At 47.7% G+C, this 27330-nt stretch overlaps 1 protein-coding gene across 3 annotated transcripts in view; it reads left to right on the forward strand.

The window, feature by feature from the left end:
* Positions 1–27330, forward strand: part of PTPN6 (protein tyrosine phosphatase non-receptor type 6) — a 49120-nt gene that overhangs the window by 10039 nt on the left and 11751 nt on the right. For all 3 annotated transcript variants that reach the window (XM_082206082.1, XM_082206083.1, XM_082206084.1), the window contains 8 exons: positions 11424–11640; positions 13709–13825; positions 18308–18421; positions 20263–20359; positions 21358–21428; positions 21520–21669; positions 24347–24478; positions 26075–26229. In XM_082206082.1, the coding sequence (XP_082062208.1) occupies positions 11424–11640; positions 13709–13825; positions 18308–18421; positions 20263–20359; positions 21358–21428; positions 21520–21669; positions 24347–24478; positions 26075–26229 (1053 nt within the window). The remainder of the gene's footprint in view (positions 1–11423; positions 11641–13708; positions 13826–18307; positions 18422–20262; positions 20360–21357; positions 21429–21519; positions 21670–24346; positions 24479–26074; positions 26230–27330) is intronic.

The following is a 27330-nucleotide window of genomic DNA, read 5'->3' on the forward strand; positions in this document are numbered from 1 at the left end:
TCCCTCCTGAGCAAAAGCTCCACCCAATTTCCTTCGGAGCTGATTAATAGGCGCAGCACGCTCTCCCCTATTCGCTCACGAGGAGGCAGCGCCACTTTATCTGCATATTCATAAGCTTATTTATTATTCATGAGCTTTCGCGGGCTCCCCCAATATTTTTTATAAGTCGGCGCCCCTGCCTGTAACTGAGCACCACCTCTGCCCTATCCTGGGTGGATTATTTCTCTTCCCCCATCTCAATATTTCCCCCTTTAAAAAAACTCTTCGGTCCTTCGTGTACGAAGAGATCCGCCCCACCCCGGATCTGTAGATCTCACACAATCTGCCTTTCGCCTTGTGAAAGTTTCAATATCGGCCCAACTTATTTTTAGAAACTGGATTTCCTCTGATTTTACTATTTTTGGCACGCATGAAAACTGCGGCGTAGGTGAGATGCAGAGATCTTGCATTAAATACGCAGCAGAAGTCTTATCTGACCAAGCAAAATACCCTTTTTGGCTTCTCTCTCTCTCACACACAGAATTTCTCTTATCAAATCAGATGGGCTTTTGGAAATCCACTCTGCTTGATATTGCGGGGTTGGAGTGCTGGATAGATTTGTGCTCCCGCTCTTGGTTCATCAATGGTGTCACCTTACAGGAAATATGTATGTTTTGTCCTCTCTTCAGTTTGTGTGGCTTTTTTTTGCATCCAAAACTCAGCAGTTGGTCAGGGAACCTACTGCTTCCTCCCTTGCGGTTGGAAAGTTCTGCCCTCTAGGCACTTATGAAAGCTTTTCAGCTCTCTCCTCCCTCCACCCCCACCCCAAGATTTTCCATCATGTGGCTTCCTCCTTAGTGAGGGCTGTGAAGCTTAACTCTTTCCTCCCTGAAGAGGAGGGAGCCCACTCAACAAGTGCAGGTCTGGGTCATTTTTAAAGCTTTGAGAACAGCAGCTCCACAGGTGGGGGCTTTTCATATATAAAAGTTTCTAAAATCAAGTCCAAAGGAACTGCAAAATTTCCCCAAGAAGTACCTTGTTTATTTTCCTCTTGAGTTTTATGCCCTGCCTTTCGGTCAGATTCATTTGACTTTAACTGAAACCAGGCATGCAAAACTTAGGAGTCCAGTGTAACCTCGTCAGCCAGCCAGACGCCTTTGGACCTGTGAGCAACTGCTCAACTTTTGCAGTCCAAGTCAGGCAGCAGAAACAGGACACATCTAGCTTTTGCTCTAGGTGGGTCACAATTGTTGGCATCGGTCTGTCTCGAGAGACAATGGAGTGTGTGTGGGGGGGGGGTGTGAAGTCAAACTTCTGCGTTAGCACTACCGAATTGACCTCTCCAGGGGCACAAGCCTGGCCAGTGTGTCTGAGGGTTCTGGGCTGCCAAAATGGCAAGACTCCCCTCTCTGCCTCCCAAAGGAAAGCAGAGCAATACATTTGGCACCAGTTTGGCTGCAGGAGTTGCAGGAAAGAGGCGTACAAGGCGCCACCCAACTGTCTTAGGGATGCCACTCTGGATTTGTGTAGGATTTTCTCCTTAGCTTTTTCTTTTCCAACTACCGTATTTTTCACCCCATAGGACGCACCGCCCCATAGGACGCACCTAATTTTTTTTGGGGGGGAATAAAGAATTTTTTTCCCCTCCCCAGGCACGGGGCAGGCGCGGGGGAAGCCCGAGCTTCCCTCAACCCCAGCCCCCAGAACAGCCTGCTATCTGCAAGCCTAGGGAGCTGCGCCGGTCTCCCCAGGCTTGTGGAGAGGTGCGCGAAGCCCGGGGGCGCTCTTCAGCGCGCACCAGGCTTCGGAATGCAGGCAGCTCTGCGCTACCCTCCGGAGCCCCGCGTGGCTTCACGCCGGGATCCGGAGGGTGGCGCAGAGCTGCAAGAAGCCCTGGAGCGCAGGCAGCTCCACGCCACCCTCCAGAGACCCGCGCGGCTTTGCGCCAGGATCCGGAGGGTGGTGCAGAGCTGCAGGAAGCCCGGGAAAGCCTGCATTCGCCCCATAGGCCGCACACACATTTCCCCTTCATTTTTGGAGGGGAAAAAGTGCGTCCTATAGGGCGAAAAATATGGTATATCCCACAAGTGTCACATTTAAATGCTTTCAGCTTAAATTAGTTACCATATTACAGGATTGCCTGTTTATTCTTGGTTATAGGAGCTAGCTGTCCTTGTTAGCATCAGCATAGAGGGTCCCACTGTTGTAAACAAAAATTGCCCTTTTTTCCCTTATGGGGTATCCAAGAGCCCATATAGAGTCCTTACATAGCTTCCCTATTGGTAGGAGAGAATAATAGAGGCCAACCAGAGAATATTGAGAAGGAAAGCAGCTAGTAAGCTTGATCTTTATTGATCTGTTACAACAGGGTACTCCCCTCACATGCAGGAGAGGAAGAGGAACCCCGTAAAATGGCCCGCAAGGCCCCCCTACGATACTTTTGGCCCATTGTCATGGGTCTTGAGGGTAGGGTGCAAACAGCACAGGCCTTATCTAATCTCGTGGCCCTTCTAAGGGTTTGAGACACACAAAAAGCTTGCCGTATTTTTCGCCCTATAGGACGCACTTTTTCCCCTCCAAAAATGAAGGGAAAATGTGTGTGCGTCCTATGGGGCGAATGCAGGTTTTCGCTGAAGCATGGAGAGCGAGAGGGGTCGGTGCGCACCAACCCCTCTCGCTCTCCAGGCTTCAGGAAGCTATCCGCAAGCCTTGCAAGCCCGGGGGAGTTCCCGTGGGCTCGCAAGGCTTGCGGGGAGCAGCCTGCAGCCCGGAGCACGGGGCGCCCTCCGGAGGACGCCCCGTGCTTCGGGCGAGTGTCCGCAAGCCTCCCACGCCTGGCGGAAGGTCCTGCCGGGTGCGTGAGGCTTGGGGCGGCAGCCTGCATCCCGAAGCACGGGGTGCCCTCCGGAGGACGCCCCGTGCTTTGGGAAGGTGTTCGCAAGCCTCCCGCGCCCGGTGGGAGGTCCTGCCGGGCGCACGAGGCTTGCAGGCAGCAGCCTGTTCTGGGGGCTGGGGTTGGGGGAAGCTCGGGCTTCCCCCGCACCAGCCCCACGCCTGGGGGGGGGAAAATAATTTTTTTTCTTTATTCCCCCCCCCAAAAGGTGCATCTTATGGGGCGGTGCGTCCTATGGGGCGAAAAATACGGCAACTGCTGGGCTGCAGAGCAATAATTTCTCCCTGTCCCGCCTCATATCTGCCCATGTTTATCTTCTGATCTGTGTGCCTGTTGGGCTAGCAGAAGCAAAGATGCGGTCACTGTGGATGCCTCTTATTTGCTAGTGTATTTGCTGCGTACATCTATCTTAGAATCACAGAATTGTAGAGTGGGAAGGGACCCCGACGGTCATCTAGTCCAGCCCCCTGCGATGCAGGGATCTCAACCTCCGGTTATAGGGCAGTATATAAATTCAATAAAATAACTACTGCTAATACTACTAAAGCATCCGTGGCAGACTGCCATCTTGTTTTCTTTCCTAATGGAATAAACAGAAGGAGTCCATAATTACACTCCACAGAACTTGATTTGTGTCAGGTCAACAGTATCCTTAAAAACACACAAACCAGGCTTAAATTTGGGGATGAGAACTTGTGGAACCAACTTAGGGAAAGGGGAATACAGTCGGGAGGGGAAGGAGGAAGTCCCAGAAAGAAGGTTATGAAAAGAAGGGTCTAAGCTAGTCTCTCTTTTTCTTTCTTTTCTTTATCTTTTTATCTTTTCTATTCTGTTATTATTGGAAATTTTAATAAATATGATTATAAAAAAAAAACACACAAACCACCACCACCACAACTAACGACGACAACCAACCCATATACCACACACACACACACCACACACTTGCCCTGCATTGTTCCTTCACCTTTGCAGAGAGATAGAGGCTCTGAGCATCCTTCCTTGACGTATGGCTAAAATAATCTAAGCTCCTTATGCCTGAACACCATCCAGAAAGAATAATAATAATAAAAGGGTTGGTTAACCACTCTGCTCTGTGGCCTAGAGAGCCTCACTCACAATCATTGTTCAACTTGGACCGTAAAAGATGTATAGTCACGGTTTTATGCTATAATTTCAAAACACATTTGTAACAAGTTGAGGCTCTCTGGGTTGATTAAAGAATGCTTAATTGATTTGTGTATTTTCAGTGATTAATTAATCAATTACATTTATATTTGAAAATTACCAGAATATTAGGACAGGCCCCTTTTTAAGAGAGTGAAGGAAATGTAAGAAAACCTAAAGTTTAACTTAACAAGGGGAAAACCCGACCCCTCTTAGAAGTTAAAAAGGGTGGCCATCTTTAAATATGCTATTTTTCATTTCCTGTCACAACAACGTACCAAAACTAAAGTAGACTTAAAAAGCAAGTGTAGCTTTAACTCCTCCGATTAATCAACAGACATATTAGTTCATTATTCTATTGACTGAAGCTTGGTGTCCTAGCAAAAAGGTATGCTAAAGTTCAGATGAACGTTCGGGCTTTTCAGTCAGGCAAAATGAGACTGAGATGCAAAACAAGTGTGACAAATTGTCATTGTAAGTTTTTCCAGCTGAGGAGCAAAATGTCAGGATTTTGGCCCCAAATGCAAGAAGACATCTTGTTGTTGTTGTTTAGTCGTTTAGTCGTGTCCGACTCTTTGTGACCCCCTGGACCAGAGCACGCCAGGCACTCCTGTCTTCCACTGGATAATAGCGAGTCTGGCCAGGCCCCTGTTTGGAAGACATGCATCCTTTCATCCATACAAGTTGTCTCTGGTCCAGGGGGGTTGGCAAGACCACCAGAGTCTTGCCACTGAAGGTTTTCCATGTCCTTTTATTCCCTTGCAATCCTCTGTTTTTGTTTTTGCTTTAAATATAGCTTCTGCCGTCAATAATGCCTTCATCAGATAATGTAGCATTTTTAGCGTGTTTTAAAAACTGTGTACTATGTTGTGCTATTTTTTAAAAAATGAAAGAAAACCAAGTTTCCATAGTAGATGGAGAACAGCAGGCTAGTGCTATGGAAGATTCTGGAAAGTACTAACTTCCATACAAAGAACTTGGAAAGGGGTGCTCTCTAATCAGGGACAGAAATCTTATTGGTTCTTTACATTATATACAGGAAAACAATATTGGAAATTAGCTGGGAGAGAGAGAGAGAGATCCACAATCTACCTCTCAAACACAGGTGCAGATCAGTGGCTGCGACTTCTGGTTCAAATCTAACTTCTGCAATGAACTCCCCAAGAAGCCATTCACCACAAGATACAGATGGTGATTAGGATGATAATGACCTATCTTACAGGGTGGTTGTAAAACTCATTGTGATCATGTGTCCGAAGTTTTTGAACGCCTCAAAGTGCTTTGTAAATGCTGAGATGATTTGTTAATGGTTTATTTCAATCACTAATTACAGACCCGTTCCACACCAATTTGTTAAATGAATTTATGGGTCAACACATTAGGTCTGCCTAATATGCTTACACTTACAGCTCAAAATATATTAGGTTGCTATGGCACAACTATGTTTTCAAGCATGTGTCATATAAGTACGTGCGTCATGGAGCTTCGTTCCAAATCTGGGTCATTGGGTGTGAAATATAGTGGTGCCCCGCAAGACGAATGCCTCGCAAGACGGGAAACCCGCTAGACGAAAGGGTTTTCCGTTTTTGAGCTGCTTCGCAAGACTATTTTCCCTATGGGCTTGCTTTGCAAGACGAAAACATCTTGCGAGTGTTCCGATTTTTTTCCGCTTTCCCCCCTTTTTCTAAGCCGCTAATCCGCTAAGCCTTTAATAGCCGCTAAGCCTTTAATAGCCGCTAAACCACTAATAGCGCTAATCTGCTAAGCCGCTAATAGGGTTGCTTTGCAAGACGAAAAAACCGCTAGACGAAGAGACTCGCAGAACGGATTAATTTCGTCTTGCGAGGCACCACTGTAACTTTTGTAGAGAAAAGCGGTCTCTGGTCCAGACTGTATAGAATCATAGAATCATAGAATCCTAGAGTTGGAAGAGACCACAAGGGCCATCGAGTCCAACCCCCTGCCAAGCAGGAAACACCATCAGAGCACTCCTGACATATGGTTGTCAAGCCTCTGCTTAAAGACCTCCAAAGTAGGAGACTCCACCACACTCCTTGGCAGCAAATTCCACTGTCAAACAGCTCTTACTGTCAGGAAGTTCTTCCTAATGTTTAGGTGGAATCTTCTTTCTTGTAGTTTGGATCCATTGCTCCGTGTCCGCTTCTCTGGAGCAGCAGAAAACAACCTTTCTCCCTCCTCTATGTGACATCCTTTTATATATTTGAACATGGCTATCATATCACCCCTTAACCTCCTCTTCTCCAGGCTAAACATGCCCAGCTCCCTTAGCCGCTCCTCATAAGGCATCGTTTCCAGGCCTTTGACCATTTTGGTTGCCCTCCTCTGGACACGTTCCAGTTTGTCAGTGTCCTTCTTGAACTGTGGTGCCCAGAACTGGACACAGTACTCCAGGTGAGGTTTGACCAGAGCAGAATACAGTGGCACTATTACTTCCCTTGATCTAGATGCTATACTCCTATTGATGCAGCCCAGAATTGCATTGGCTTTTTTAGCTGCCGCATCACACTGTTGGCTCATGTCAAGTTTGTGGTCAAGCAAGACTCCTAGATCCTTTTCACATGTACTGCTCTCACGCCAGGTGTCACCCATCTTGTATTTGTGCCTCTCATTTTTTTGGTCCAAGTGCAATACTTTACATTTTTCCCTGTTAAAATTCATCTTGTTTGTTTTTGCCCAGTTCTCTAATGTGTCAAGGTCGTTTTGAAGTGTGATCCTGTCCTCTGGGGTGTTAGCCACCCCTCCCAGTTTGGTGTCATTTGCAAATTTGATCAGGATGCCCTTGAGTCTATCATCCAAGTCGTTGATAAAGATGTTAAATAAGACTGGGCCCAAGACAGAACCCTGTAGCACCCCACTAGTCACTCTTCTTCAGGATGAAGAGGAACCATTGATGAGCACCCTTTGGGTTCAGTCAGTCAACCAGTTACAAATCCACTGAGTGGTAGCATAGTCAAGACCGCATTTTACCAGCTTCTTTACAAGAATATCATGGGGCACCTTGTCAAATGCCTTGCTGAAATCAAGGTAGGCTACATCCACTGCGTTCCCTTCATCTACCAGGCTTGTAATTCTGTCAAAAAACGAGATCAGTATAATGCATGTGCTACTAGCAAGCACATGGCTGAATGGCTTTTCATGGGCTGCCTCCCACTGAAGCCCAGTGGTGTAGCATGCATTAACAGCACCCGGGGCAAGGCAAGGACCACGCTCCCTAACCTCCTTGCGAGTGTCACGGTGGAGGCAATAGGTGAACTTCGCCAGTTGCCCTCTCAGCTTACCAAGCTCCTGGCCGGAGCAGTGGCTGAAGCTCTTTGGCAGGCTTAGCGATGTCCCAGCAGAACCAGAACCGCAGTTGCAGCAGGCCTAGGAGGAGATCAGTGGAGAGCAGGGTGTGATGCCAAGGGCATCCCTCCCCCAGCTACCTCTCCTAAGCCACACTGCACAAGGGCAGGTGCCAAGGGGTCTTGGGCGAGTGGGTGGCTCTCCTCTCTGCTCTGCCTCCTTGGGGTGCTGCCTTGCCCAAGAACACACGCCAGGAGGGAGACCCCAGGGAAGGACTGGCGCAGGCCAGGAAAAGTCTGGGCTCTGGCTGGGGGTGGTTCTGCCCAGGGGCGGGCATCCCTTCACCGGCCACGAGGAGAAGCAGGTGCCACCACAGCCCTGAAGGTCCATGCTGTGTGTGCTTCGGTCTCAGCGAGGGAGCTTGCTGTGGGTTGCGCACAGTATTATGTGTCCGAGTCCACCAGTGGCGTAGCGTGGGTTGTCAGCACCCGGGGCAAGGCAAGTAATTTGCGCCCCCTAACCCGTGGATTTGTGCCCCCTAACCCGTGGATTTGCGCCCCCTAACCCGTGGATTTGCGCCCCCTAACCCTAACCCCCAGATGTTGCGCCCAGTGCGGCCGGGGCCCCCCTGCACCCCCCACGCTACGCCACTGGAGTCTACAGCCCCCCAGGCTACGCCACTATGAAGATGCCCTGAAACAGCATAACAGCAACCGAGTAGGCTCACTTATGCCTCCCTTCAAAGCTTTCTTGGCCATAGCTCGGTAGCAGAGCCAGGATTTGACCCCAGGAATCTCCAGTTAGCAGGGCTGAGAATGACCTCTGAATGGCTGAGGTAATGGCTGGCAGTCAATTCTAGGCTTGCCACATTTCAAAAAAGTAAAAACCAGGACACCCCAAAAGTTCTTCTTCTTCTTCTTTTACGAAAATGCAAAAAATAAATAAATGTGATTTTTCAATCCGAGACAAACCGCTGCCTTCTGGAAATTCCCCCCAGCCATCACTTCAGCCTTTGAAATCCCGGTAATGTCCGTTAAAATCCGGCTGTATGGCAGCCCTAATTTAGACGAAACTGGACCAATTGAACCATTGGCCTGGCCTGGGTAACTTCCAGGCAACCTGCTTATTGAGCATTTATTTTGAGTTTATTTGTTTGTGTCAAGCAATGGCCACCCCACACTTTTTTCAGTGCCTTGTCCTGCTGGTTTTCCTGTCGTGCTGCCTTGGTTATTATACGTGTACTGCTTGAAAACATCAGAGCCTGGAGTTTGCTCAGAAACAATTGTGACATGCATAGCTAGCTGAAGGAAAAATCAGCTGGGAACTTAACTCTCCTTTCGTTTTAAACAATGGGTGGAGCTCAGTGTAGGACTACGTGCGTTATGCAGGTGGGGAATGAGATCTGCTTGAGCACCCAGACTTTACTACCCCTGTCTGATCCCTGCATCCCTTAAGCATGCTATGGGTTTCCCCCCAATCTCCCAGGGCAGATTTGGGGGGGGGCGTGCAGGGGAGGAGGAGGGATGTCTTTTTGCGTGAGAGGACCTTGCTCTGTGCGTGTGACAGCTCAGCTGAATCCCATCCATTGCGGCTAATGAGTGTCATGAAACCGCCATATCTTTTGGTTAAAACTGAAATGGAGGCTTCAGGAGAAGTGAATCAGGAATGCTATTTTGGGAAGGTGGCAGCTGTTGCTGTTTCTGTATTTCAAAGCGTAGGAGCACCTGCACTGCAGAAATGGCTAAATCTTTCGGGCTGGGGGCCGCATTGATCCACAGTCAACCCTCTGTAGGCCACCTTTCAAAGTGGGTCTGTTCAAGTATAAAAATGAGGATTTAATTGCGGGGGAAAGAGAATGTTTATTTGGGGAGTGGTCCTCACAAACATTTGGGCTTCACTGAATCACAGTAGGGGGCCAGCAAAACTTTTCGACAAATTAGGGAATCTGAGAAGGCTACCAAAAAAAGGGTCAGAATGGTATACCTGAGGGAATAGTCAGGGGAATTTTTTTTTGCAGCTTTCAGACCAAGACACTTTATGCCTGTAGCCGTTTCTGGTCTTTCTCTCTCTCAGCTAGATAGTCCATGGTTGGTTTATCCGACTGCCCTCTGGTCTACTGATACTGTTATTAAATGCCAGCACAATTTATAATAAGATCTCCTTCAGCCGTGTTTTAATTGCAGACAAGAAGGATAGCTGGTTGATATTAACAAGATCTGAGTTGGGGAGATACTGGGAGGTTGGGGGAATAATATCTCCCAGCTAAGTCCTCCTGGATGCTTGATTCAACACTGGTTGAACCCAGACTTGAGAGCTGTGAAGAATGGTTGCTAAAAATTATCAGAATTGTTTCTAGGCTTTCTGTTAATTTGTGTGCCAATCTGGAGTGTTTATATCTTGTGTTGGACACTTTGAACAACTGAGGGAATCTGCTGGTGTACCAGTCACTCTCCTGCCCATGACACTGTCAGGGAATATTTCATTTGGTGTTGAGACTCCTGAGTTCATTAAGGGAGAAGCTCAGCTTCCGTGTCAAGGCTGCTGTAGCTGCAAGAGCGCCAGACTTCATGGCTGCCATGGCAACTGTGGGGCTGTCCCAATTTGTCATCGGCTCTAGTCATGTTGCAGGACACACTGTCAGTTTGGTTTTCTCTAGCGGGAAGGAGGATGATCTGAAAGTGGGTTTACTTCGAGTCCCTTGTCATCATCAAATCACTTCCTGTTGAGGCTTAGGCTTGCAGCAACTGTTCCTTTTGGGAAGGGTGAAGGACCTATTACAACAGTCCATTTCTAGAGGCTAGCGGACTCCAATGAATCCCAGATTGCTTATGGGGATTTTCTGATTGGTGTGGCTATTTCGCATGTCAAATCCCTGGCTATGTTGTATGATGCAGAGATGACCTGAGCAGTTGTCATGGTTGCTCCAAAGTGTTAAAAGGGTGGCGCTGTGATCTAAACCACTGAGCTTCTTGGGCTTGCTGGTCAGATGGTCGGTGTTTCAAATCCCTGCGACAGAGTGAGCTCCCATTGCTCTGTCCCAACTCCTGCCAACCTAGCAGTTCGAAAGCACACCAGTGCAAGTAGATAAATAGATACTGCTGCGGTGGGAAGGTAAACGGCGTTTCTGTGCACTCTGGTTTCTATTCCGGTGTTCCGTTGCGCCAGAAGTAGTTTAGTCCTGCTGGCCACATGACCCGGAAAGCTGTCTGTGGACAAATGCCGGCTCCCTTGGCCTGAAAGCGAGATGAGCGCCGCAACCCCAGAGTCACCTTTGACTGGACTTAACCATCTAGTGATCCTTTACCTTTTTACCTCCAAAGTGTTACCTCTCCCTGTGTATATTACGAAATACATTTTACGTTTCTCCAGTATGGGAATGGCAAGTGGTCATGCAACAGGATAATTCTGAAGAACACAGCCCCCACAGCTGCATCACTCCAGCTACCCAAAGTCCAAGGGTGGAGATAGAAAGCAATGCTTTAAAATAGAGTTGCTAACCAACTTCGTTATATAAAAAAACAGCAGGAGATAATGTGCAGAAAGCAGTTGGAACAGTGCTATGCAGATACTCGTTATCATTAACACATTGATAACACTGTCATTGCTAGGTAAATACTGTATCATTATTATCAATATACCTGAAGGAGCGTCTCCACCCCCTTTGTTCAGCCCGGACCCTGAGGTCCAACTCCGAGGGCCTTCTGGCGGTTCTCTCACTGTGAGAAGTGAAGCTGCAGGGAACCAGGCAGAGGGCCTTCTCGGTGGTGGCACCCGCCCTATGGAACGCCCTCCCATCAGATGTCAAGGAAATAAACAACTATCTGACTTTTAGAAGACATCTGAAGGCAGCCCAGTTTAGGGAAGTTTTTAATGTTTGATGTTTTATTGTGTTTTTAATATTCTATTGGGAGACCCCCAGAGTGTCTGGGGATACCCAGCCAGATGGGCGGGGTATAAATCATCATCATCATCATCATCATGCTTTGTCGTATGCTGCTTCTGTTACCCCAGCGATGCTTCTGCCATGCTTACCCTCTTTTTCTGTGGCCTGATTCTGTTTTCCATCCCTCCTTCTCCCCAGGTGGTACCATGGTCATCTTTCTGGCCCAGCTGCCGAGACCTTACTCCAAACCAAGGCTGCACCATGGACTTTCTTGGTTCGTGAGAGCCTCAGCAAGCCGGGGGACTTTGTGCTGTCTGTCCTCACCGACCAGCCTAAATCTGGGGGCGATGCCACTGCAGCCGCTAGCACCCCCAAAGAACGACTTAAAGTTACTCATGTCAAGGTTATGTGTGAGGTGAGAAACTTGTGGAGAGGTGGCCGAGGGGCGGGGAGACAGAAAACAACCTCTTTCCCATGAGCACACTTAGATGGCATGTTTCTCTTTGTCGTTGTTTCAAAATTAAGAGACAACTAGGAATCCAGTGAGCCAAATTTATTAATTACCGTATTTTTCGCTCTATAACACGCACCAGACCATAACACGCGCGTAGTTTTTAGAGGAGGAAAACAAGAAAAAAAAATATTCTAAACGAAATAGTGGATATATGATTTTTGTGGTTCATGCTGTGGCCACAGACATGTGATCTGACAGTGAGTTTGGAGTAGCCCAATGCAAAAATCCTGAGGATCCATGTGGATCCATGCTTTGTAACCATGGAGGAGGGAAGGAAGGGGAACCATGGATCCTCTGCTCAAGACTGCAGCAGATCCCCCCTGCCACCCGTAGGCATTCCCTCCATAACACGCACAGACATTTCCCCTTACTTTCTAGGAGGAAAAATGTGAGTGTTATGGTGCAAAAAATACGGTAATTTTAATTACGATTTTATTCATCACATTTGTATGCCTCCCATCTTGGAATTTATGTGAGGACTCCCCCCTCCCCCGCTTATTATATATTCAATTTGTATACCACCCTTCATCCGGGGGCTCTTAGGGCGTCCCACAATATAAAAATACAATAAAACACACGGAATACATAATAAAAATAAGAACAGAACAAAACCAATAATCCCCCCTCCCAAGGCCTTTGTAGACCAGGGGGTCTCAAGGCAGTTCGCAGAATAAAATCAAGATATAAAATCACAAAATACCTAATAAAAATAAAAACAGCAACCCAATACTCCACTCCACAAAAAATAAAAAATAAAAATTGGATCAACCAAAGGCCTGGTTAAAAAGGAACCTTTTCACCTGGCATCTAAAGGTGTATAATGAAGGCACCAAGGGAACCTCCCTGAGGAGTGAATTCCACAAATGGGGAGCCACTGCAGAGAAGGCCCCGTTCTTGTGTTGACACGCTCCGGACCTCTCGAGGAGGAGGCACATGAAGGAGGGCCTCATAAGATGATCTCAGGGTCCGGGCAGGTTCATATGGGAAGAGGCGGTCCTTAGGGTATTGCAGTCCTAAGCCATTTAAGGCTTTATAGGTCAAAAGCAGCACTTTGAATTGGGCCCGGAAACTAACTGGTAGCCAGTGCAGTTGGACCAGGATCGGTGTAATATGCGCAAACCGTCTTGCCCTGGTGAGCAACCTGGCTGCCGAATTCTGCACTTCTCTCCTCAGCAATTCTGTGCAGTAAGTTGGGATGGAGTCACTAGCTCACGAACAAGCAGTAAGCTTTGTGGCTGAGTAGAGATTTGAACCATCTCTTTCCGATTTAAGGCCGGCAAAGCCATCACACGGTATTAGATCTTCTCACTGCCCTTAAGTGCCTGTTGCTGCAGCTGGTTAAACAACCAAGCTGTGAGGGGAAATAGGATGGGCGTTAGATGAATGGGGCACTAACCACCATGAGGTTCTTCTGTGGAAGCCTTGTTGAAACAAATACGAGTTGCGTAAGAAAACAATATAGGTGGCACCCACATCCATTTATGGAGGGATGACATTCTGGGTCATTGTGCGTGTTGGTGAAGCACCATAGCTGTCAACTTTTCCCTTTTCCTGCAGGGAATCCTATTCGGAATAAGGGAATTTCCCTTACAAAAAGGGAAACGTTGACATCTATGGTGAAGCACACGTAACCCTGCCTCACCCCATTCCGCCCCAGTCCTTTCCTCTTCCAGTGCAAAACATGGCGTGTGCGTGCTCAGTGCGCATCAAACACATGCAAAATGGCAGTTGCCTGTAGTGGTATTTTGAGATCTCCCAATTCATTTCAACAGCAGAAAGTCTTGGTCGATTGTGTCTCGTGTTAATTGGTGTAGGCATGTTAAATGTGAGGGTTGTTACTTGCGACTGGTTCTGGTCATAACCTCCCAGAGCACTGGAAATACAACTGATCAGCAAAAAATTATGCACGGGAGAAGCGTGTTACATATATAAGGGACATGACTAATAATTTATATTTTTTCCCCTCCAGAAAGGGAAGTACACAATTGGGGGCACAGAGAGGTTTGGCAGCTTGGCTGACCTGGTGGAGCATTTTAAGAAAACGGGAATTGAAGAGGCCTCTGGATCCTATCTGTATTTGAGACAGGTACTGATATAGAGCTACACAGAGAAGTGTAGACCAGTGTTTCCCAACCACTGTTCCGCGGCACACTAGTGTGCCGCGAGATGTTGCCTGGTGTGCCGCGGGAAAAATTAAAAAAATTGAAAGATTTTTTTTTTTAAAAGTTAAATTTTCGATTGGGGCGCCGTCACTAGATGACCCCTGGGGTTCCCTCCCTCCCTCCCACTCTGCGCCTCCCTCCTCCTCCTCCTCCGGGGAGGCCCTTCCTGGCTCTCGGCCAAGGCTTGGCGGCTGCCACTCACTCACTCGCTCGCCCACCCGTCCCTCCATCCCTGCACCCGGCCTCTCCCCCTCCGTCCCCGGCGCGGGGGCTGCCGGGATCCATAGTCCCCTCGCCCTTGGGCTCCGCGCCTGTGCGGGGTGCGCAAACTACGTTTCCCAGCGTGGCCGGGCGGGCCGGGCGTTTTGTTTGAAGTGCTCTTCTCCCGGCCATGGAATGAGCGCAGCGGCGGCGGCCGGGCGGGCAGGGGCTCTTCCGCGCAGACCCCGCGCAGCCTGCCTGTGCCCCCGCGGAGATTGGGCGGCAGGATGGAGCCCGGGGATCCCCGCGGAGGCGGAGCGGTGGAGGCGGAGGCTGCCCCCCAGGTAGGGCTGCGTCGGGGGGGTGTTATTTTTGCAATGCTGCATCCGCGCCGGAGGGGACGCATCGGACCGCGGGGAGACCCCTTGGCGGGCGTGCAAGGCAATGCAGGCGTGCAGGCGTTGCATGGAGTGCAGTGCAATGCAATGGCAACGCGGCGCCCTGCATGCATGCATGCAACTTCCACCGGCGCTCCGGACTTGGCAGGTGAGGGGGGTCCCCAGTGGGCGGCAGAGAGAGCCGGGAGGGCGAAGGGGAGCCGGGGGGAGCAGCGCTGCTCCCCGAGCCGAGCCCGGGGGGAAACTTCGGCGTCGTTGCGCCGGGTGTTGGAAGCGGAGGCTGGCGGGGGCCCCTCACCTGCAAAACCTGGTCGCCTCTCATATATTTCATGCACTGCATTCATCGCCCGCTTTCTCCTCCAAGGAGCTCCCGGGGGCACGCGTGGTTCTCCCCGTGTTATCCTCGCAACAACAGCCCTGCGAGGTGGGTCAGGCGAGTGGCCCAAGGGAGCACCCAGGGATTGTCCTGGCCAGGTGGGGTGATTTGAACCCTGCTCTCTGCCCGGTCTTCGTCCTCATTTAGCCCCCACATGTGCATGACTGTGCATGACTGAGGTTTCCCCCCCTCGTCTTGGCTATGGTGTGAGTCTGTGCTGTTAATTAATGGGGTTCTGCCTTCGGAGAAGATGAGCCAGCCCTCAAGGAGGTGATTATGTAATTTGCTAGCAATTCATGTCCCTCCCGGCGTGACACTGCGCGCTGACGTCATGGGGCTGTAATGGTGCTGTGCCTCGAGATTTTTTTCATGAAACAAGTGTGCCTTTGCCCAAAAAAGGTTGGGAAACACTGGTGTAGACCACGGCTGCTTTACCCATCCCTTTTTATTTTCTCTCTTATTAATAATGTTTGTTAGATGTTTCTCTAAAACAGCTGGAGCCTAGCTGCCAACTTTTCCCTTTTCTTGCGAGGAATCCTGAAATATACTCGGAGTCGAGTGTGGATTTCATGCTCTTTATTCAGCTCATAGTAGTGAGGAATGGAAATTCCCCCAAAATATCTGCTTTATATACATTAATGTGCCGTACGTGATTGGCTATTTCTGGGATTCTCCTGTAGGCCAATCAGGTTGCGGACTCACTTCCACCTGGAGCTGGATTGGGTGGCTCCTGCGGACCAATCATACTGCTGCATTGTTCTAGGACCAATCAGACAGCTGCATTCTGAATCCTATTGTTCTAGGACCAATCAGACTGCTGCCTTTTGGATCTTATTCAACTCAGTACATAACAAATCCTATTCGGAATAAGGGAATTTCCCTTAAAAAACGGGAAACGTTGACAGCTATGAACTGGAGGGACACACAATTAATGAGAAAGAATTTAGACAATGTTATTTGTTGGGGTCAAACCCAGCACCCTCAAATTAAAAACAAACTTTTTCTATCCCATGTTGTTATGTGATGTGGTCTATGGAACATAATATGATGCATAATATGTTTTTTCTTTGTTTTTAAGTCATCTCGGTTATGTGGCTTTTCAAAAAATTGGAATATCTATGGTTTGGGCCTAAACCTTTTTCCTTTAGCTGGATTTTTTTTTTAAGGGATTGTGACTGCGAAGCAGTTTGGGGAAATACAAGTAAATGGCTTCAGTGAGATGGACAGATTTGTGGAAAATTTCTAATGTATTTTTTAAAAAAATATGAAGTTTTTTTGCAGATGAGGATGGGGGAAACGCTGCCACATTTCCACAGCTTTCAAGTATTATTGTTATGTTGTAAGAAGGATCATGCAGCAGAATCAAATTGGCAAACTGGAGTTATCTTAAACACAGATTTTGTTAAAGCCAGTGGCAAGGGGGAAATTATCTAATACATAAGGAAGTGTTGATGGCATTAGATCAGAAAGACTTGTAGCTGTATGGAGAAGCAGAATAAGGAAGTAGCAGAAGTAGAATATCAGTTTTAACTGTAGCTCTGGAAAGTAGAAAGACTGGTCTCTGATTAACGTTAAGAGGCTAATTTTCAGATGGTAGCAACAATGTCTGGTGGAGTTGCCCTTGTACAAGAAACTATGGACAGTAATTTCATGAATTATGGTCACACATGACAGAATCCCTCTGGAGTAAACTCCAAAACTGGTGAACAAATGATGTAGCAACCACAGTCATTTTAACAATAAGGGGGGGTGTGAGTATTTCAACAATTAAGAGTGAAGATTTAGGACATAGCCTTAATGGGGAGAAACACTGTTTATATGAATTTCGGGGTTAATGGCCAAGAAGTTTCAAAGTAAGTTATGAATGCTTATTTATTTTTGGAGAGGTGTTTAACATTTTTTATGTCACTGTAGCAATGGCATAAAATGCTACAGTGACTGTGATAAGATAGTTTAACAAATTGCAACACATTATAAGATACAGTGTATGAATTTATTAGAAATAGTCTATGACCCTTTATTCTTTTATGTGCTTTTCCCTTCAGTTTTTCTCTTACGGATGAATTAAAATATTCATTTTAAAATACAGTCGTACCTTGGAAGTCGAACGGAATCCGTTCCGGAAGTCCTTTCGACTTCCAAAATGTTCGGAAACCAAAGCACAGCTTCTGATTGGCTGCAGAAAGCTCCTGCAGCCAATCAGAAGTTGCGGAAGTGGTGGTGATTGGACGTTTGGCTTCCAAAAATAGTTCGCAAACTGGAACAGTCATTTCCGGGTTTGCGGTGTTCAGGAGCCCAAACATTTGAGAACTATGCTGTTTGAAAACCAAGGTACGACTGTGTGTTATGTGTGTATGCAAGAAACTTGTGTTGTCCCAATATACACAGTGAAATGCGCTAAGGACTCTGAATTGCCCACGTTCCCCACCAGTTGTCGAGAGAACATCCATAGGTGTTTTCTGCTGTGGAAATAAAGCTGTAGCTCAGTAGTAGAGCATCTGATTTGCATGCAGAAGATCCCAGGATCAATTTTCAGTCTCTCTTGGTACAGCTGGGAATCTCCCTTGTCTGAAACCCTGGAGCGCCAACTGTCAATCAGTGAAGACCAGTGTTTCCCAAACATGGGTCTCCAGCAGTTTTTGGATGACAATTCCCATCATCCCTGACCACTGGTCTTGCTAGCTAGGGATGATGGGAACTGTAGTCCAAAACCAGCTGGAGACCCACGTTTGGGAAACACTGGTGTAGACCATGCTGACTTAGATGGACCCAGTCATCAGACTCTGTATAAGGCAGCTTTCAGCATTTCCACCTAGTTGACTTGTGCTTTCTGACTCTCCGTTGCACTCATCAAACATAACTACAGTGGTACACCTCAGGTTAAGAACTTAATTCATTCCGGAAGTCCATTCTTAACCTGAAACTGTTCTTAACCTGAGGTCCCACTTTAGCTAATGGGGCCTCCCGCTGCTGCCGCCGCGCAATTTCTGTTCTCATCCTGAAGCAAAGTTCTTAACCAAGGGTACTATTTCTGGGTTAGCGGAGTCTGTAACCTGAAGCGTCTATAACCCAAGGTATCACTGCACACAACAACTCCCCAATTCTATGATTCTATGTTCCCCTGATCATTTTTCTCTCTCCTTGGTGGATGTCCCCCCCCCCCGTTATTCCCCCTCCCATCTCATGGGGAAAAGTAGCCGCCAAGCAACGAGATAAGCAGCCCAGATTCTGGTTTGGTGGCTGGCAGAGCTCTGCTCCTTGACTTTATCTTTTTCTTGTCTCCAGAGAGACCTCTGTTTGTTTCTTATTGTGTATTGCTTTGTAATGATTTGTTGGGTCTCTGGGCCGTAATAAAGATTGATGATGATGTTTCTCACATTTCCCCTTCCTTCCTTCTTTCCTTCCTTCCTTCTTTCCTCCCCTCCCGCTAGCCTTTCAACGCCACCCGGGTGAATGCAGCCGACATTGAGGACAGGGTGCAGATGCTTGAGAAGAGAAGCCAAGAGGAAGAAGCTGCCAAAGGAGGTTTCTGGGAGGAGTTCGATGTGAGTGGCGAACGGTGGGGCTTCCTCTTCCTCGTGATGCGTTATGGAGTCTGGAACTCCCTACTCCTGTCCTGGTTCTCGGCTTATCCCCACCTCAACTGGGGGTGGTGTACTGACGCATTCACAAGACCTTATTGTTTCGACCGCTAGCATTTTTAGAATGCATTCATTTATAAAGTCATTTGCATCCTGACATATCCTAAGAAAAGTTAAAGCAGTTTACAATAATATATCTATATAATAAAAGCACAGAAAAGAATTAAAATTGGAGGGCAGCAACTAACTGTGATGGAGAGATGTATTCTCAATTGCCTGCAAAAGTGGAATAGAAAAGTTTTTGGCAGGAGTTTAAAGGATAAAGCAGAAGACACTTGGTGAAACTCTTAATGGCAGAGCATTGCATAGGTAAAGGTAAAGGGACCCCTGACCATTAGGTCCAGTCGTGATCGACTCTGGGGTTATGGCGCTCATCTTGCTTTATTGGCCGAGGGAGCCGGCATACAGCTTCCGGGTCATGTGGCCAGCATGACTAAGCCGCTTCTGGCGAACCAGAGCAGCGCACGGAAACGCCGTTTACCTTCCCGCCAGAGTGGTACCTATTTATCTACTTGCACATGACATGCTTTCGAACTGCTAGGTTGGCAGGAGCAGGGACTGAGCAATGGGAGCTCACCCCATCGTGGGGATTCAAACCACCGACCTTCTGATTGGCAAGCCCTAGGCTCTGTGTTTAACCCACAGCGCCACCCGCGTCCCTCCAGAGCATTGCATAGGACTAGGCCAATGACATTAAAGTCTATTTTGTGTTGATTAGGGCTGGGCAATATATGGTTTTCAACTTTGTGATGTATCACCAGCTAAACATTACAATATACTGATTTTTCACAATGTCTGAAATAAGGATAGAGCCATGTAGAGGCACTGGCTGGCTTCACATTTCCCCCCACATTGTGATTTTTGCATAGCGCACGCACACACACACACACACACACACAATGAGTTGCAATACATTGTCAGGTCAAAAATTATATTAAAAAAACCAGTTTCATGATATAGACTTGAAATTGGTTTTGGACGATATATCGCCCAGCCCTAGCGCACATCATGATTTGTGATATATTGCCAGGTCAAAAACTATGTAACCAATATCACAGTATGGACTTCAAACTGGTTTGGGACGATATATTGATATACAGTGGTACCTCATTTTGAGTCCGCCTCGTTGAGTGTTCATTTTGTCGAACGTTTGCGGTAAACCCGGAAGTACCGGAATGGATTACTTCTGGGTTTGCCACTCGTGCATGTGCAGAAGTGCTAAATCGCGCTTTGCGCATGCACAGAAGCACAAACCGCTCCACGCACGTGCGCAGAGCAGCGCTTTGTTGTGCGTCCTTTTCGTCTAGCGTCTGGGGCTCCGGAACGGATCCCAGACTCAAAACGAGGTACCACTGTATTGTCCAGCCCTAGTGTTGATGTCAAGTGAGCCTTGCCAACTTGGGAGACAACCAACGACAGTGCTGGAGATTATCTCCGTGTCACCGATGTGTATGGCACATCACAAGCAAAAACACCTGCCCAAGACACTTCTTATTTAAATTTTGATGCAAGAGAGGGAGGTGGGGGTGGGGGTAAACATGGATGCTTCCTCATGCTGGAGAGATGCTTCCGGTTGGTCACTTCTTGTTCCTGAGGGACGTTGCCTGTGCCTCCTGCCTCCAATCCACAGGCAAGCGCTAACAGCACCTCTCAGCAACCCCACAGACAAGCTGTACCCATGAATCCCAGTTTTTAAGCCATGCTTGCCCTTATTAAACACTCCTCCATGCCTCTTCCCCTTTCAGAGCTTGCAGAAACAAGAGACGAAGAACTTGTATGAACGGCATGAGGGCCAAAGACCAGAAAACAAGGGCAAGAACCGCTATAAGAACATTTTGCCATGTGAGTCTGGAGTTCCACCTATCATCTTGACCCAGAAGCTGGGCCTACATGGGCCACAGACTCAGGTGGCAGAGGAGTCTGAGGCAGTGCTTTTTTTCAGCCAGAACTCAGTTCCAGCACTTCTCAGGTGGGCTCCATTGCCATTCTAGGAGAATGAGGGAGGTGTTCATGGTGAGTTCTGGCACCTCTTTTTCTAGAAAAATAGCACTGGTCACAGGGAGTGTCGGATTTACGTATAAGCTAAACAAGCTATAGCTTAGGACTCACTCTCTTGGGGGGCTCCAAAATATTTAAAGGGGGGAAAACTGGATGTACATTTCCAAAATATAAGATAAAAAAAACAAATAAAATAAAACCTACATACAGCAACAGTGTTTTGTCTTGTGTAGATCCATTATTAAATAATAATAGTAATAATAATAACAATAATAATAATAATAATAATAATAATAATAATAATAATAATTCTTTATACCCTACCCTTCCTGGTTCAGAAAACCGGGCTCAGGGCAGCTAACAACAAATTTAAAACACTTACTTGTAAAAGCAGCATAAAATACAGAATAAAAACATAAATAACAAGAAAATTCAAAGTTCAGAAATCAATTTGGGGGAAATCCATCTAATAAGCATTAGATAGTCACCAGGGCTAGCTGGCTGAATTAGTCCTACTTGGGCCAGCGAGGAGGCCAGAGGAGAATTAGCTGTGGGGTCTCAGAGTGGGTAATCTTCATGAAAGGGGAGGGGGAGGGAAGAGCGTATATTCAACACAAGAAACAGCGACAATTTGTTGTTGACAAAGGGCAGCTGGACATATAAAGGGCCCCATTACCTTCCGTAACTTGGGGCCTCGTCAAACCTAAATCCAGCCCCGGTCACAGGGCACATGCTGCAACCTCTGTTTGTGCCTTGAGCCCTGAAGAGAGTGGATTGCAAAAGCCCCTGTTGCATAGGGCATTCCTTAAGAGACATACTAACTGTGCTGCCTCCTCTTTTAGTTGACCACTCTCGAGTCATCCTCCAAGACAGAGATCCTGGGTCAGATTATATAAATGCCAACTACATCAAGGTGAGGAGCTGAGTCATGTCTTCCAGAAAGAAGGGTGGTGGCGGATTTTTGCTCCAGGCCCTTTATATTTTACCTGTTTGCTCACTTGCAGAACAAGCTATTCAGCCCCGAGGAATGCAGCAAAACTTACATTGCCAGCCAAGGTTGCCTAGATGCCACCACCAATGATTTCTGGCAGATGGTGTGGCAAGAAAACTCACGCATCATTGTGATGACCACTCGAGAAGTGGAGAAAGGAAGGGTAAGGAGGGGCAAGGGGGGGGGACATTCCTCTCCATCCATTCCTCCACCTTCTCAGCATACATTACATCTTTCTTGCTTGGTCTTCATCTCCTCCAGAATTGTGAGAAACTCCCTTGGAAGATTTCTAGGGCTGAAGGTGCTGCCAAACATTCCACACAAATGATGCACAACAGCCAATTTCTTTGCTGCAAAGCTCAGTTCCAGCAGAGAACTGCTTCACCTTTTCATGTTAACCCTTCCCTTCCTACCACTTTGCTGACCTGTGGGGTTTCTCGCCCTGATCTGACCACAGTGATCCACGCGACGGTCACCTCCAGGCTTGATTATTGTAACTCGCTCTACAAGGCTGCCCTTGAAGCTGACCCAGAAACTCCAGCGGGTGCAGAATGCCACGGCGAGGTTCCTTACAGGGTCCTTGCCACGGGATCACATTCATCCAGTGCTTTACCAACTGCACTGGCTCCCAATGGAGTACAGGGTCAGGTTTAAGGTGCTGGTTTTGACCTTTAAAGCCCTAGGACCCTCGTACCTACGGGACCGCCTCTCCTGGTATGCCCCGCAGAGGACCTTAAGGTCCACAAATGACAACATTTTGGAGGTCCCAAGTTGCAAGGTGGTTAGATTGATCCCAACGAGGGCCAGGGCCTTTTCAGTACTGGCCCCAACTTGGTGGAACACTCTGTCACAAGAGACTAGGGCCCTGCGAGACTTGACATCTTTCTTCAGGGCCTGCAAGACAGAGCTGTTCTGCCTGGCCTTTGGCTTGGACTCAGTCTGACCCTTATGTTTCCCTCCCCTTATGGTTTGATCTATGGGCTACTTTTAAAATGAGGCTGCATTTTAAAATGCATTTTAACCTGCATTTTAAATTGATTTTTTCCTTCCTATTATGTTTTTACTGTAATTTTACTGGAGTTAGCCACCCTGAGCCCGGCTCTGGCTGGGGAGGGTGGAGTATAAATTATTATTATTATTATTATTATTATTATTATTATTATTATTATTATTATTATTATTCACATGCACAAGGTGGGAAAGTGGATGTTGGGGGGACAGGGGGCTTTTCAGTGGGGGGGGGGAAATCAGGAGTGTGGAAAGATACAAACCAAGAGCCGAGAGAATAATGCAGTGGTCAGATGACGTGGGCCTTTTTGATGGTGGTCCCTTATTTTCGAAATGCCGTTCCTGGTGCGGTGTGCTTGTCTCCCTCATTATTGACTTCTTGGGGGGGGGGTAAATAAATAAATAAACACCCAGACTTTGGATGCCTGAAAGTTCACTGTTTCTGGCAGCCCTGAGGTCACTGGTTTTGAGGATGTTTTTAGAATGCTCCTTTGGGGTAAAGGGCAGGATATTAATTAATTAATTACATAAAATCCCCATCAGCCCCAGCCAGGATAGCCAATTGCCTGAGGTGACAGAAGTTATAGTCAGCAATATTTGGATGGGACCACATTGACTATCCCTGATTTAAGGACTTCCTTCCTGTCTCCCTGATGCTCCCCCAAATCACTCTGGTGAAGGAGTACGGTAGTCAAATCGTTTTTTTAATTTCCCATGTGCTGTTTGCATGTAAGGTGTTATTGAACTCTCACCATCCTCAGGTGGTTATTGTGGTAGATTTCCTTCCAAGTTTTGCTTTAGATGAAGAGGACAAGCTGTGATCTTCTCCCCACTTTCTTTCTTTTTTGGGCGGAGGCATTTCATCTTTATTGATTTTTTTTTTAGTATACATCACAATTATCATTTCCCATCAGAGATGTACAAAAAGAGAAGAAAAAATGCTTGAATGCTGAAAATAAAATTATATAGTAAAGTACAGTGGTGCCCCGCAAGACGAATGCCTCGCAAGACGGAAAACTCGCTAGACGAAAGAGTTTTCTGTTTTGGAGGTGCTTCGCAAAACGAATTTCCTATGGGCTTGCTTCGCAAGACGACAATGTCTTGCGAGTTCCTGCTGGTTTTTTCTCCTCCCCCCCCCTTTCTAAGCCGCTAAGCCACTTATCAGCTGATCCAATCAGCAGATAAGCCGCTAAAAGCCGCTAATAGCGCTAATCCGCTAATCCTTCAATGGGCTTGCTTCGCAAGACGAAAAAACCGCTAGACGAAGAGAATCACAGAACGGATTCTTTTCGTCTTGCGAGGCACCACTGTATTAAGACTTCCCTCCACCCTTGCCGATCGAAAGGTCGGCGGTTCGAATCCCCGCGGCGGGGTGCGCTCCCGCTGCTCGGTCCCAGCGCCTGCCCACCTAGCAGTTCGAAAGCACCCCCGGGTGCAAGTAGATAAATAGGTACCGCTTACCAGCGGGAAGGTAAACGGCGTTCCGTGTGCGGCTCTGGCTCGCCAGAGCAGCGTTGTCACGCTGGCCACGTGACCCGGAAGTGTCTGCGGACAGCGCTGGCCCCCGGCCAATAGATGTGAGATGGGTGCACAAACCCCAGAGTCTGTCAAGACTGGCCCGTTCGGGCAGGGGTACCTTTACCTTTACCTTTTACCACCCAAACATGGGCCCTCTACAATTCTAGATTAACTGCATCCTGAATAACATCTAGTTTATACTTATCCAATATATCCATAAGTTATGTCACCTTGCAGGAGTCATTCAAGGCCTGCCAAAGATCCCAGTTGTTCCCGCTGCCACCCATCAAAACCTGCTTTCTGTTTCCTAACAGAACAAATGTGTCCCTTACTGGCCAGAGGTGGGCAGCAGCAAAGAGTATGGGCCGTACATTGTGGAAAACATCGGAGAACACGATGCCTTAGAATATAAACTCCGACAGCTCTGCCTTTCATCAGTCCACAATGTGAGTACACCAAGCCTGCAGAACGTTCAATGACTACTATTATCGCTACCAGTGCCGTCTTTAGCATATGTGCCACTGGGGTACAAAGATCCGTACAGTGCCCCCAAATTGAGTTTAGGTGCCCCCAAATTAACTTCCATTGACCTTTTTTTTTGGGGGGGGGGGAATCGCTCACCTGTAACAACGATGTTACGGAGTATCAAAGCGATGGAGAAGGGGGGCAGAGACTTTTGCTCCATTGCCGCCGATCGAGAGGGACCGGTATACAGTAGGTATACATTTGGCTCCCCCCAGAATTTGGTGCCCGGGTGCCACGCACCCCTTGTACACCTGGGTAAAGATGGCCCTGATCGCTACAAATATTGCTGAAAATAAGGACCTGCAGGGAAAAATATCCCAGCACTTTGCCCAGCACCTGGATGCTTGCTATTCCATCTCCATCTCTGGCACACAATCTACTCATACTTTTAATATTTTAAAAGTATATAAAATTTGTAAAGTATCTTAAAATTTGCAAAGTTATTTTTTTCTTTGTGAAAAATTAATAAATAAGTTTTTTTCAAAAAACACAAAACATGAAAACACTGGGGTGCTGCAGTTTGGCTGTGATGCCAGCTGCATCCTCTGTAATAACAGAGCACATGAATCATATATATTCAACGAAAACAATTGCTAGTCCCCTGAAATGTCTGCTGCTGGTTCTGCGTTTCCTCTTTCTTCCTCCCCACCCCACCCCACAAGGCCTCTGTGGGCAGCTTCATTTGCTTTTCTCTGAGTGACTCCAGAGGTTCAGATTTCTATTTTTACCATTTTTGTCTGAAGACCTTCGTGAATCTGGGACCTCAAGGCCTGTGCAACACTGACGCTGTTACTAATCGGCTCCGGGACAATTACTGTGGTACCTCGGGTTAAGCACTTAATTCGTTCCGGAGGTCTGTTCTTAACCTGAAACTGTTCTTAACCTGAAGCACCACTTTAGCTAATGGGGCCTCCTGCTGCTGCCACGCTGCCGGAGCATGATTTCTGTTCTCATCCTGAAGCAAAGTTCTTAACCTGAAGCACTATTTCTGGGTTAGTGGAGTCTGTAATCTGAAGCGTATGTAACCTGAAGCGTATGTAACCTGAGGTACCACTGTACAGCAGACAGACAAAATGCATCTTAACACATGAAGCTCCTCTGATAGCCAATATGTGGAGACAGCAGGAATCTGCTTGGGCCTACCAGGCTCTTAAGATGGACTTCAGTTGGGGGGAGTTGGCATAAGAGATGGGTTGCATCCAGTCTAAAGTTCTCCTCTTGAAATAACAGCCTCCTATGGGGCTTGTGCAGGAGAACTTGCTTGCGGACTGTCCCTCGGGGGTCAGATTTGTCTGCCTCCCCTCTCTGGAGACAGTCATCAAAGCCTCGGAGAGACAGACAGAGAGCTGGGCTGATCTCATTCCTCTAGGCATCAGGCCTGAGAGTTAGGAGAGCGTTGGGTTGCTCTCTCTGACTGTAAGCGTGATGAGAGAGAGCAAGCCGGTGGGTTGAGGGATAGACAAAGGAGTTGCAGGCATGAACCCACACGAGGGTGTGATGTTGTTGCCCCCTGCCAGAGTGAGGCTGTGCGAGACATCTGGCATTACCAGTACCTGAGCTGGCCGGACCACGGAGTGCCCAGTGAGCCTGGAGGAGTTCTGGGCTTCCTTGACCAAGTCAACCAGAAGCAGGAGAGCATCCCTGGAGCTGGACCCATCATAGTTCATTGCAGGTGAGTGAGTTGGCACCATTGTTAATTCACTGCTAGATATGCAGCAAACAGGAATCTATTCTCTAACGATCAGTAAAATAAACTGGGAAAATATCACAGTGCCGGTTTATAAACCAGCGATAAATTTTGGCAACCGCTCATAAGTCTTAATAGGTACATTCCACAAGAAGTGCTGATCACTGCTATTTTATTTTTTATTTGGAATCACTTTTTATTGGGCATTATAATAGGAATAATAAATAATACAAATAAGCAGACCTAGTCTTCTCATGCCATTTGTAGATCACAAAAATAGTGTAATAAATTCGCAGTGATATCTGCAACATTTGGTTCTATCAGGGGATGATTAGCTGCTTGTGCTTAAAATGGTGCCCCTTCAGAGTTTGTGCGGCCCCACAAACCTCTGTGTGTGACAGAGCTCCTCAGACATGTCTGCTCTAGTCACTATTAGAGTCCGACAGTGGCTGTTTGCGGAAACGCCTCCAACAAAGAAGTTCCTTAACGGAAACACGTCTCCTGGACTCACGACGTGACAGCTTCCGACGAAGCATGGGTCTCCCTGCAGTTGCTTCTGACACCTCCCCACTATTTTCGCTGGACGTGTCTCTCACCCCTTTCTCTCCCCTGCTTCCTGCCTGCGTTGCTGCGTCTCTCTCAGTATTACTGAGATCCTCCTCCAGAGACCCCGCGCTCCCCCTGCTGGTCCCTGCTTTGGCTGTTGAGTCTCTCCCCGTCTCTGGGAGCCCTATCACCTCCTTTTCCTCTGATGTCAGTTCCCTGACATCCACCTCCCCTCCAGGGCCCCCTTCCCCCCCGCCCCCTCCCTCTCCTCTGGGCGGTGAGGAGCTGAAACCCCGAAACGAATCCTCTTCATCTTCAGACGTCTCGAACATTTCCCTCCATCGGTCTTCGTTCCGACTCGCTGAATCCTCCTCCACCTCGGAATCAGAGAACCCCTCCAACTCCTCTTCTTCGTCGGTGGTGGCGAAGTATTCCCTCCGGAACCTCGCCACTGGCTGGGGTTTACGAGGGAATCTCTGATGAAAAGTTTCAATTAGAACCTCGTCATCTACATCCTCTGCCCTGACCCAGGTGTTTTCC

This window comes from Podarcis vaucheri, assembly GCF_965113315.1.
Source record: "Podarcis vaucheri genome assembly, chromosome: 17".
NCBI lineage: Eukaryota > Metazoa > Chordata > Lepidosauria > Squamata > Lacertidae > Podarcis > Podarcis vaucheri.